Source organism: Calypte anna, chromosome 17 (assembly GCF_003957555.1).
Source record: "Calypte anna isolate BGI_N300 chromosome 17, bCalAnn1_v1.p, whole genome shotgun sequence".
In the NCBI taxonomy this organism is placed as follows: domain Eukaryota; kingdom Metazoa; phylum Chordata; class Aves; order Apodiformes; family Trochilidae; genus Calypte; species Calypte anna.
The window spans coordinates 2,099,547-2,112,133 of NC_044262.1; the positions used below are offsets into that span (position 1 = coordinate 2,099,547).

The 12,587-nt window shown below is 41.4% G+C and overlaps 1 protein-coding gene across 1 annotated transcript in view; it reads left to right on the forward strand.

Moving 5' to 3' along the window:
• Positions 1-4,610: 4,610 nt before the first annotated feature.
• GARNL3 (GTPase activating Rap/RanGAP domain like 3) overlaps positions 4,611-12,587 on the forward strand; it is a 31,702-nt gene continuing 23,725 nt past the window's right edge. Inside the window, exons 1-10 of the mRNA XM_030461396.1 lie at positions 4,611-4,765; positions 7,376-7,445; positions 7,988-8,062; positions 9,451-9,550; positions 9,973-10,091; positions 10,813-10,877; positions 11,003-11,066; positions 11,314-11,340; positions 11,733-11,808; positions 12,368-12,466. Of these exons, the coding sequence (XP_030317256.1) occupies positions 4,710-4,765; positions 7,376-7,445; positions 7,988-8,062; positions 9,451-9,550; positions 9,973-10,091; positions 10,813-10,877; positions 11,003-11,066; positions 11,314-11,340; positions 11,733-11,808; positions 12,368-12,466 (751 nt within the window). The 5' untranslated portion in view covers positions 4,611-4,709. The remainder of the gene's footprint in view (positions 4,766-7,375; positions 7,446-7,987; positions 8,063-9,450; positions 9,551-9,972; positions 10,092-10,812; positions 10,878-11,002; positions 11,067-11,313; positions 11,341-11,732; positions 11,809-12,367; positions 12,467-12,587) is intronic.

The following is a 12,587-nucleotide window of genomic DNA, read 5'->3' on the forward strand; positions in this document are numbered from 1 at the left end:
TTTTTATTTTTTCCTTGTTTGGTTTTTGGTGTTTTTTTGGTTTTTTGTTAAGATGAGCCAGCTGTGAATTTTAAACTTCATGGAGAATGAAATAATTTGCACTCCTTACATGGAAATAAAAATTGAAAACTTTAATTGCAAACAGTTTTATATGTGGCTACATGTTTATGCAAAGACTGTTCCAAGCTCTAACCTGCTTTGTGATGCAGTGTTTCTTATTGAATATGACTAACAAAGGAAGCTTATTTATTAATGCAAATTTATTTATCTTTGTGATACCAATATTGCATCAACATTCTTCTAACTTGGGCCCTTCATTTTATCCAGGGTTTTTCATAATGCCAATTTACATTTCTGAGATGGTACTTTTCCATTTTACTGAGGCTTTTTTTAAGGAGGGGAGTTACTAGAAAATACATCTTTGGGGTTTTTTTTCAGAAATTAATTACTTATCAAGTCCTTGATGCAAAATGGGATAGAGGTAATTATTAGATGTTTTCTCCCTATGTTTTTAGGTGTATATATCTGAAGTATCTCATCCTAAAGTCCATGGTATGCTTGGCTCTTGTGTTCAGTTGATTGTGGTGACTGGAATTACTGGGAGCCTATGTTGCAGGTTTTGTGGTTATGGCTCTAGGTTACAAAGAATAATTAGTACATGTAATGAAGAACTACACTGGAGAACTGAAAGTAAATGTTACTTTGCTTGTATGACTAATTTGTGTTCATAGTTCTCTTTCCTTCCTTTTTATTAATCAGGAATAAAACTGACATGGCACTGGCTGGCACTGTTGTGTTCTTTTCCATCTTGTATAATGCTGTCGTTCACGTTCATGTATAAGCAGGAAAACAGTAAAGAGAACACAAGGAATCCCTAACCACAATTTTAAAAGTTTCCCTGCAGAAGAACAGGAAGACCCACATGAGAATGTACATGCATTAGGTACATAATTTTTTGGGGTTCTCTCAACTCCACAGACAAACATCCAGAGCCAGTGACATTTATTTACCAGCAACCAGCTTTTCCTTAAGGAAATTAAAACCTATTAAGACAGAAGCATTCATGGCAACTGGTAATACTGCTCTTGCAGTCATAAACAGCATTTTTGAAACATTTGCCTCTGGCCAGTAAATTCCACCCTAAGTACTAACCAGAAAATGCTGTGTAGAACAAAGGTAAAATACAGCAGCTGGGAAAATATTTCTTATCAGGTAGAATAGTAATGTTTTCTTTAGCTTGTTATCCTCATTCTGAAAATCTGTAATTCAAGCAGTTTAACTGCTTATCAAATCAGTCAGATTGTCACAGCTTGGCTCAGTACCCACACTCTGCTTTGGTCTCAGACCTTGCCCCATCCAGCTTGTTCCAGGCAGCAGCACTCAAGACTGTCTCACATTTTCCCATTCTCTTCCACCTGCTCAACCTCCCTCATGGGCAATGTGGCTGCAGGACTTAGCTGTGTTCAGGGTGCAAGCCTTTTTGTCCTTGCAAGCCTTTTTGTCCTCCATGGTAGGTTACAGATGTCTGCACAGCTCTGAAGTGCAATATTCAACTGCCAGGCTCCACGTCAGCACCTGCAGAAGGCAAGAAAGGGAAGTTACCGAGTGGCCAGACAACAAAAATGCCCTCCTAGGCCAATTCCCTACTCCAATGCCTGCAATTGTTCTCACAATTAAGATTAACTCTGCAGTGCTTTGGTCACCTCTAGCTCCATTTCATTACCAGGATGTCCATCAGGCTCATCCAGGCACCCAGGTAAGACTCATCTTTCAGAAGACAGAGAAACCGCAGCACAGATTTGAGGCTGCAGTGCCAGAAGTGTTTACTTGGCACGCAAATGAGTGCATCCAACGCGAAGGAGGAACGAGCAGTCATCTGTCATCTGCCCCCTCAGTTGCCACAAGCAGAAGGGAAGTCAGGGAACCGTCTGTCATTGTGCCTGAGCGCCACCTGCTCATGGCACTGCCACCAGAAGCTGCCTCTCTTTCCACAGGAGAGGTGCCAAGGCTGCCCACCAAGTGGAGTCCCAGTCCTTCAGCCGCAGCAAACGCGGGCATGTAAGTGCCACAGCAGCCAGTGGTTGCAGTCAGACCTTCAGAAAACCCTGTCCAGCCAACGGGCTAAAACCCACACCCTCTAAACACTCCTCAAACGTCTGGAGGGTCTGAGCGAATCCCGGACAGCGACAGCAGCAGGGCCCCGCTTCCCTCTCGAGCTGCCCAGCAGACGCTGCTGCGCGCTCACCACCGCCCGCGCCATGACCTCCGTGGGCTCAGGACCCGGCGCGGACCGGGGCTCCACGGCCTGCGCCATGCCCTACAGCCGAGGGCTCCTGCGCCGCCGCGGAGGGGGCGAGGGGCGGGAGCCACAGCGCACCCGAAGCTACCGTGAGCCCGCCCGCCGCGTCAGCTGGGCAGCGACCGCTACGGGAGCGCGGGGCAGCTGCGCCGGGAGAGTGTCCCGATGCCCCTCTCGGGCGCCACGGCCACCGTCACTGCCAGCTGCTGCTGGTGCCCGGTGCCTCTGGGAGTCCTCTGGTAACTATCTGCTTCGGGAGCGTCCGAGAGAGGCGGGCCCTCGGCGGCACTAGCTGCCGCCGCCGCTGAGGGAGTGCGGGCCGCGGGCGGCCCCTGGGATGGCAAAGGGCGGGTGGTGCCCGAGGCGCCAGCCTGGGAGGGGCAGGCGAGGTTCGCAGAACGCGGGGTGGCAGCGGTCTGACAGACCTGAGACATGAAAAGAAAAGATCACGCCTTAAGAGATTCGTGTTAAATAAACCATCGGTCTCAGAAGAATTATTTCGAATGAGGTCTGGGAGAATCTCCAGTCCTTGATAAAGCTGCGTTTTCTTTTGTTGACGTCTGTGTTCTGTGACCAGTGGATATGTGTTCTTGTGTACTGGTACTCAGGTGCAAGGATTCTCAGAGATGTAGGAGAGTCTTGCCTACAGGAAAAGAAATGCGTGAGTTTTCACTCTGCCTTTAAAAGCACTCAAAGCTTTTAGAACTGGACAGATGTACTTGATGCTTCAGGTGCATTTTAGAAGATAATTGCTTTAGGTCAACCTATGTAATAACACTCTTCCTCCCCTTTTATTCCCCTGGAAGAAATACAGTGTAGTGGTCATGGGTTTGTTTTCTGTATGTAACAAATTTTGTGTCTAGCATAGCATACTAAAAATACTTTTTTTTTTTTTTTCTCAAGTATTTGGAAATAAAAACAAGGGCCCAATTTTTTTTTAAAATTATTTATTTATTTATTGTGCAGAGGCTCCACACTTCATTCCACCAGGTCTGGAACTTCAGCATGTTGTTAGACTTGTGTATGGTGTAAGACTGGGCCAGAACTTTTTCAGGCTTTCCATTCAGGAGATATACTTGGAAAAAAAAGGAGGAAAAACTACTGTTGCAATTGCTAAGATCAATGCAGAAGCAGGATATATTTCTTTGCTGTTGAAAAATTGGTTGTGAATGAAAAGTTGGTATTCTTCAGGATTATAGAGGGGCCCACAGATCAAGTACTTCAGTTTGAGTGAGTGCATGGATTCATATTCTGTTTTCTACTAAGTTGGAAGACAGGAGAGGATTAGGGTGATTGACAACTGCATTAAACTGGAAATTAGGTACTTAAAGTGGAAGGTTCTTTCTGCTTCATTGTTTCCATGGAAGTAGGTTCCTCTGGAGGAATAAGAGAAGTGAAGCTTAGTTTTTGGCAGAAATTTTCTAATCAGAATACAGTTATCCAAGCTATGATTTCCGAAGGTGTAAGTGGTTACTCAAGTGACACATTCGGTCACAATTGTTGATTGTGATATTGGCTTCAACTCTTATGGAAACAGCTTAAAATAAGTCCTTACACAGTCAAAATACCTTCATATTTGTAACATGACAAACGTAGACTATGTTTACCTTCTGAAAAGGAGAACGTAGCATTTATCTGTGTAAAAGGAGAAAACGGAGGAAAGGGCTTCGCACGCTTGAAAGTGGTACTGTTTTGGTATGTGTTAGACTTTTAAAGTCACACGGGTCGAGGTTGTTTAAAACTCGATTGCGACGGAGGTCCTACTGGCTAGCAAGACAATGGCTCTGCCATCCTGCTGCCTGGTTCTCAGACTTTGTTCAAGGAGTAACACCAACTGAGCTGTTACTCCTTCCCGCTAAGGTTTCACCCTTCTGGCAGTTGTGATTGAACACGACAGAGTTATTCTGTAAGACGACTGCGCTTGTAAAGAACCTGAGCTGCGGGGGAGCAGGCTGAGAAAACATTTTATGTGCCTTTACTGATGCACCGGTAGTTGCTGCTTTTAGAACGCGGCAGAGACCACAGGCAGAAGGAGAGCGGGCAGAAGGTTTTGCTCCTACTGAAGAGCAACCAGTTAGGAGCCAAGGACTGGGCGGGAGCCAGCTCCCGCACCTCCCGACGCGGGTTTGGCGCTGCTCGGGCTGGGCCGGGGCCGGGGCCTGGGCCCGGCCCTTCAGGGCGGAGCCGCTGAAGACCCTCGCTGCGCGGGGGCGCAGGACCCGTTCGCGTCGCTGCGCTCCCACTGCGTCGGGCGGCGGCTGCTCGCTCGCAGCCCGGGACTACAGCTCCCGGCGGGCCCTGCCCTGCAGCCGGCCGTGCGCCGGGAGCGGGATGAGAGCGCGGAGTTGCCGCGCGGGACTGAGCAGCGTGAGCGACGCTGGAGGGGTGAGGCCTCGGGCCGGCAGACGGCATGGAGCCGAGCAGCGCAGAGGCAGCTTCCACCCGGTTCCTCGGCCTCACTCAGCGGTACCGGAGCCGGGGAGGCGGGGGCGGAGCTGGGGCGGGAAGCGATGCGGGCCCGAGCTTTCGGTGGCGGAGAGGCGGTGCTGTGCTGTGACTGGCTGGGGAGGGCCCGCCGGTGCGGCGGTGCTGGCCTCTCCCTCGCCGAGGTGCGGCTGACCCTCGGGCAGCGGAGCCGCGGGAGTCCCGGAGCTGCCGCCTCCGCCCTCGGGGGCTGCTGCAGGTGCCGTGGTACCGGGCGGGCGTCTTCAGAGGCGATTTCGCATCTTGGTTCAGCGTTACGGTGATGCGAGCAGATACGGCGGGGGTAGAAATCGCAGTTTGCCTCATTGCTGAGGGCGTCTTCAATTAAAATAGGCTAACGGGGACTGTAAAGGCTCAGGGGGTAAGGAGAATGAGGAGCCAAGAGGCATGCGGGTTGTGTCGTGGTGATCACACAGGTGCGAGCTGCAAACTCGGGCCTTTCTGCCACCACCCCAGCCTCAGTAGAGTGCCTCAGGCTGTCACACTCGTAAAAGGGAAAACTTACCTAGCACTACGATCCTAAAAATACACGCCTAAGGTTAGATTAGCAAATATGTTTATACTTGTTTTGTTCGATTTACAGGGCTTTTAAATTTTGTGGGAGCTCCTGCTGGAATGGTTGGAGGCTTGTTCTTTGTTTTCCTCATTACTGTGCATTTATACAATAGCTCCTGTGTTCCTGTGTGTGTATATATATATGTATGTATATATATATGTATATACTCAGGTTGCTTTACAAATGTGTGTAAGCAGGTTTTGGTATTTTGTTTTTTTTCCTGTTAAAAATAACCTCATCTGTATTAAAGCAGTTTGCAAATTAGGCAATTTACAGTATAAGTAAATTTTCAGTTAAACTGGTCTGAGCCACTTGGTAAAGTAACCCAAGTATTTCAGTCCTGACAGGTAATCTTATTAGGATGAAAACTATTTTAAAACTGGCATAACTGGAGCAAGTGTTTTTCCAGTGTGGATCAGGATAGACCTGGCTTTAGCACTTGGTCACTTCAAAACTGCCAAAGGCTTTGATCACTATGGAAACCTACATGCAAGCCATGAACCAAAAGTAGGTGTCCTGTCAGCTATGTTCCCACTGAATTGTGTGCTGCAGTCTTTAAAAAAAAAATGCAGCTTTCCTGAATAAAAAATTAATTCTACGTTTCAATCCCAGCAAAGCCAGTACAGGAGGACAATAATCTTTTCCATGTTGAGGGGGGGAAAAAAAAAAAAAGTGAATGGTAGAACCCAAATTTAATCTGCACCTCACTTTGTGTTTTGTTGTGGATCTGTGGTTGGGAACTGTTACTGCAGGAGTCCTTGCTGACAGTCTTATCAGTGTATCCTGTCTGCTCATATTTCTGCCACCATGTTTTGGATGTTTCTTTCCAGACTTTTTACCTGGTATATACCTTATTACACATTTTTATTTTTTGTATTTCTAAATTAATGGGTTTCATGCTGTGCCCTCCTTTATCTGGATATCCTATATTTTATTACTTGAGTCTATTAATGTGTTTAACTTCTTAGTTATAGAAGATTTTTATTTTGATTTTGGATGCTCTTTTATTTTTTAAGGCTTTTTGTTAACTACTGACTTTATCTCTGTAGCATTAATATGCTCATATCTCAGTGTGATGTGGGTTTGACTTTCAACCAGCTAAACTATCACCAAATTAAGTTACAGGACTTCGTTTCTGTATATGCAGATCTACTCCTTGGGTTTATTATGCAGGTGATTCAAGAGATGGTGTTTTTGTCTAGGTTAATGCATTTTGAGGTTAGCTCTGCCACAAGGCAGAAAGTAGTTCAGTTTGATAAACCTCTCAGCCTGCTTTTTCTCCTGCTCTGTGGAGCATTATTTACAAAGTCCCTAAAAATTATCTTGGCAGAGGTGGTTCCATTCAAAACACAGCAGGCCAGATGCTCTTTGTGGTGACATTGTGATTTGCATTATATTTCTATTTGGATTGTTTGGATGTCAGGCACACAAAACAGTGACCTGGCTTTCCCTAGGCTTGAAAATATTTATTGTGCTAGAGACTGTTTTTTATAATTTTTTTTTTTTTAACCACTCCTTGAATTAACATCCTGTATACATTTCTTCATTTCATCAAAGAATTTCAGAGCTCAGCAAAAATCTCTCTTGAGTGCTGTTTCTGTAATATTTCTGTCACCAGTACAGGTGGCACCCTGCTATGTATGAGCTTACTGAGCACAGTGCAGTTGTCCTACTCAAGACATTTTGTCTGCTGTAGATTTTTCCTCCCTTATATTAAACTTGGATTTCAGACATGGTTATAAGCCACCACCTGCTTGGAAACTCTGATCATATTATGACTAAATATCTAATTTAATCATGGCTTTTTCTTCAATTCAGGACATAGACATTTATTTTCTGCTGGGGATAATATGAAAGCCAGACTGCAATGGCTGCTAGAGATTGTACAGATTGTAAGGAGTGTTCCTTGCAGTAAGGAGTTTGTGCAGTGCAAGCCTTGTTCAACAGGAATGAAATTAATTAATGCCAGGGTATAGTGTTGCAGGAGATCTAAGGCTAGTTGAATTTTGTACACTGATGAAGTGTTTCTATTCCAGCTCTGTCTCTGAAGATCTGGGTTGCAGACGAGGAGAATTTAGCAGAAAACATTACGGATCTGTGGAGCTTGTAAGTTTACACAGGCTGTCCTTTGATTTTAGCAGCTTATAATGCTGAGCTCAAGTCCTTTCCATTTCCAGGTGAAAAATTTGATCTAGCTTGGAAAACATGCTTTCTAAGCTGGACTTGAAAGTTATAGGGTAATGAAAAGAAACTTCAGAAGAGACATATTAGGCCTGTGTTAGGAAATCTTTTTACTTATTTATAAACATTTCATCATAACAAGACAGGAAGGGTTATAAAAATGCCATGTTTACTCCCAGATGGAAATTGAGCCTTTCTTCCTCTGTAGGCATTCTGTGTGTTCATGTGGCCAAAATCTGAGGCAGGAGATGAGTACTGTGAAAAGAGTGAACAGCTCTTCTGCTCATGTCTCCTTAGACCTATAGTTGGATCATTCCAAATCTCTAGTCAAATTATTAGGTGTGCTGATTCCTTTCATTGTGGGTAGTTGTCTGATACTTTGGAAGAGAAGAAACTGTGGTAATCTTTGATTGCTGATCATACAGCTATTTTGCAAGCTAGAACCTCTGTCTTAAACTCTCTTACAGCTTATTTCTAGTGATGCTGATGGAGCCATTCAACGAGCTGGACGGTTCCGTGTGGAAAATGGCTCCTCTGGTGAGGTAAGTGTCTAAAGATACTCATAGAAGGCTGAAAAAATAATTCAGCTTCAGTTTTTCCTTACCATGGAAAGACATATTTGCAGTCAGTTACTAAGGAAGAGGACTTGAGAAATGCTAAATAATATAGGAATGCAGGAATCTAAGAGTAGGGTATATGTTTTCCCCCAGAAGTCTCTTAGGTCCCCTTTCAAGAGTATGCAATAATTTTTTAAGGGGAAAACTGGTATTTTGTTTATTTTTTAGTATAATTTTGCTCACCTGATCATGTTAGAAGAAAAGTACATCTTAACCCTCTGAATAACACTTCACAGGTTCTAGTCCATCACTTTATACTGATATCCTGCTGATATTACTATGTTCAAGCTGACCTTTGTGCTTTTAGGTTTCTTCCTGTGTGTGATGAGGTTATAGCTTCATTTTTCTTGCCCCTTAGTTGTCTTTTAGCACCTATGTTTGTCATTTATATAAGAGATAAAGGAGCTGAGTGGAGTCTGAGCGAGTCATTTCCTCTGGATTCCTGTGCTGTTAACTTGTCGTGTTCTTGCACCCACTCCAGTGACACTTAAGTTTCTACATACCTTTATTTTTTATCTTCCTTTGCAAAACTTTTTTCAGCTGTAAATATCATATTGAAACAAAGAAGACCTCATATTCTTGAAATATGTGTAAGGTCTTGGTAAGCTCATGTTTAATACTAAACTATTACTGGTGATCTGTTAGCATCAGCAGAGTTTAAAGGAATCTAACTGTTCTGTATTGACTCTCTAGGGCCATGTTCTGTGTACACTAAATGTCATGCAATTCAGAAGCTGATTAGCTTGGATCACAGGACCATTATCTGAGTAGCTGATGAACAGTCACATGGTGAATAGATATGGAGAATGGCATTTTTTCTGCATATGTTAATCCTTGGTGGAAAAGAAAGGATGCTTGGGAATTCAAATTAAGCAACTAGTTCAGAAACACTCTGAAGAACTTCCAGAACATGCAGTAGTCTAGTGAGGAGTCCTTAAGATTTGGTTTGTGAAGAAATGAGAAATTGAAACCTGGCAGTAGATTTCTGTTTTTTAATGCATTTACCTTTAGGTTTTAAAATATTACCCAAACTGAAATACCTTATTTTCATGGGAATACTAAGCTGCTACCTGTGACAGTGGTCCAATAGGATAATACTTTGTTACTTAGAAAGAAGAGAGAGGAAAAAAAAAGGAAAAATTTTAAATTCAACTTCACAAAACTGACTTCAGAATAATTCTATGCCTCTTAAAAACAGTATGTAGCTAAAACTCTTGGTGAATCATGCACTCTTGATTGGCTTTTGCTGCATTAATTCTCCTTTCTTGCTTTCACTTGACAATGGATGTGACAGTCTCCCAATTCTATTTCAGAATACAGACTACACTCCAGATACATGGCATAGAACAGACGTGCATTTGGAGAACCCAGAGTATCATACAAGATGGTATTTCAGATATTTTTTAGGGAAAGGTAATTAACTTTTTGTAAATGGATTGACATTTTGATCAATGAAATACAAAGCAGTGTAGCTTTGAATTGCTATTACTGAAATATGGAAAAAAGTATGGTGTTAATTCAGCATTACTGCATTTGCTGTAGAGAAAACAAGTTCTTGTTTCATGTATTCATGTAACAAAGAATGGGTTTCTGTAAGAAGCAGAACCCCTGCTACCAAAAGGGATGTTTTGAAACCACTCTTTGCCTTGAAGGCTGTACCTACCTCGAGTTTTTTCACAGAAGTGTATATAAATACATAGGTAGGTAGATTAATATATGTTCTTACATATGAGTGCATGTGTTTATACATTTATAGACATATCTGTGTGTGTGCACAAGCAGGTGTATGTGTGTTGTCTTTATGGTTGATAATGCTTCTTGTTTCTCCCTGACAGTTCATCAGAACTACATAGGTACAGATGCAGAGAAGAATCCTTTCTTTCTGTCTGTTGTACTGTCTGACCAAAATAATCAGCGTGTTCCTCAGTACCATTCAATACTTTGGAGAAAAACAGTAAGAAACAACTATTTAACTACTGCTCTGACTTTTTTGTTGGTTTGTTTACTTGTCTTTTTTTGATATGTTTATCATACTTTTTATTCCTTTCTTCAGAACTGCAATATTTAACACACTTTTCATTTTACAGAATCAGTGCATATAATTCTACCATGGTAAATAAACTAGCTTTGTAGGTAACATTTTATTAAACTTTCTGACAGGTTTGCAATGCCAGATTTTTTTTAGTTGTTCTTACCTACAACTTGGTGTTATTTTTAGAAATGCCTTAACTCTTCTTGATCTTACTCTGTGATCAATATAGGCAATGACTTCATACTGCTGTGGTAAAAAAGTTAAAAGTGTTAAAAAAGGAGGCAGGTGTGGTACTGGTTTCACTAACAGTTTGATGAGGGTTTTTTTCATTTAACATTCTGTAAGAGTTTCTTATCCAAGTAGTGGATTTAGAAGTCTCTTGCATGCATGCATGCATCACTTTTTTTTTTTTAACAGAATAGTTTTTAATGACTGTCAGTTTCAGCAACTCATAGCACATGACAACTTAGTCAAAACTAAGTAGTAGGTTTTTTTCTCAAACCACTTCTAAATATGGCTAAGTAAAGCTATCATGGTTTGTTTTGGTTTGGTTTTTTTACTTGGTTTTTATTAATATTCCTATTTGAATATACAGAAACAGTCAGTCTGTCTTGTAATATCTTCCAGCTTTTTTTCTTTATAGGGTACTCAGAAAATATGCCTCCCTTATAGTCCCACAAAAACATTATCAGTGAAGTCTATATTAAGGTATGTATTTACAGATAGGTTATCAGTTATTTTTCTGTGTGTCTTTTTCTGTAATTCAGAGCTTGATGTTTAATGTTGAAATGTATACTTGCTCTTCTGTGAAGCTATGTTTTGTTTGTGTTCAGTGCTATGAATCTTGAGAAGTTTGAGAAGAGCCCAAGGGAAATCTTTCATCCTGAGATACAAAAGGTAGGAGGTGACTTCTTTTTTTGTTTGCTTTACTTTGTTTTTTTTAATTAAGTCGTTAAGTGTAAGTGCTACTAGTTTGTTTCCTTCAGTAGCAGGGTGGTACATGATGGTACATGATAGTACAAAGTAAACTGTCTTAATCAGCTGAAATGGCCATTTCAAACTAAACTTAAATATATAAGGATGTTACATTTTTATTTATGCTATCTTGAATACTAATGTGCTAAAGATATTGTTTCATTTACAGGATTTATTGGTTCTTGAAGAACAAGAGGTAAATGTCACCTTACCACTCTTATCTCACAGAGCTGCTCAACAAATGCAGTTTTTTATTTGAAATACTTGCACGTTTTGTGACAACTTAGAAATCAATTGCTCAGTGGAGTGAGAAATGTAGTATTTCTTTGCAGCATACAAGATGAAAAATAATTTTAAGCACCAACTTAATATATCATATTAATAGATCACCAGCTTAGTATATAATAAAATTCCTAATCTGATAAAAGATAAATTATTAGATATTTTACTTGAACATGTGATGGTGTTGTTATGAAATGTATATTTTTATGTGTACATAAAAAAGTACATTTATAAAAGTCCATAAAGAAGACCTTGCTTTAGGTCTTTTGATTGCTTTATCATATAATATTTGGTTTTATTTCTTAGGGATCGGTGAATTTTAAATTTGGAGTCCTGTATGCTAAGGATGGGCAGCTTACAGATGATGAAATGTTCAGCAATGGTGAGGTTTTCACCATTTTATTTTTATTCATCTGAATAAAAAGTATGGGATAGTGCCTACACTTGGAAGTCAGAAAGGAGGTGATGGTTATGTGAACAGTAGTTTTGTTATGTTTCCTGTTGGGTGGGAAAATTGCAGGTAAGAATTTTCTGTTTTTGTAAACAGTGGCTGTTTGAAACTTACATCTATTTCTGTTCTAGAAATAGACCATGCAAAGTAAGATTTAGAAAAAGGGTGTAGGTGAAGCAGGTGACTCATGCTACCTGCAAGAAGTGGGTGTTGATTAGTTTTTTCACTTTTGAGCTTTTGCAGCTCAATCATGGTGTTCTATGCACTCAGTAATCTGTGGGACTCACTGCTTTATGTGACATGATGATGCCTATTCAGCAAGGTTGTGATGCTGTAAATGTAGAAGCCTTGGAAAACATGAGAAGAAACTAATTCAGCTGAAGCTTTGGTCCTCATGTCTTGGCAGCAGGACCTCCTCCTGTATTTTGATTATCTTTTTACTAATCTGTTCTATCACTGTGCATGATTTTCTGTTTCCTTCCACATGTAGAAACTGGAAGTGAAAGCTTTCAGAGATTTTTGCATCTCTTGGGTGACACAATTAGTTTGAAAGGCTGGACAGGCTACAGAGGAGGACTGGACATTAAAAGTAAGAACTCATCTGAAGCAGAAATGGTGTGGGGGGATGGGCACTACAGCATACATGTTTATGTTTAATGGATGCTTTAATTTTTTATCTAGCAGAAATAACAGTCTCAAAATGGACTTCC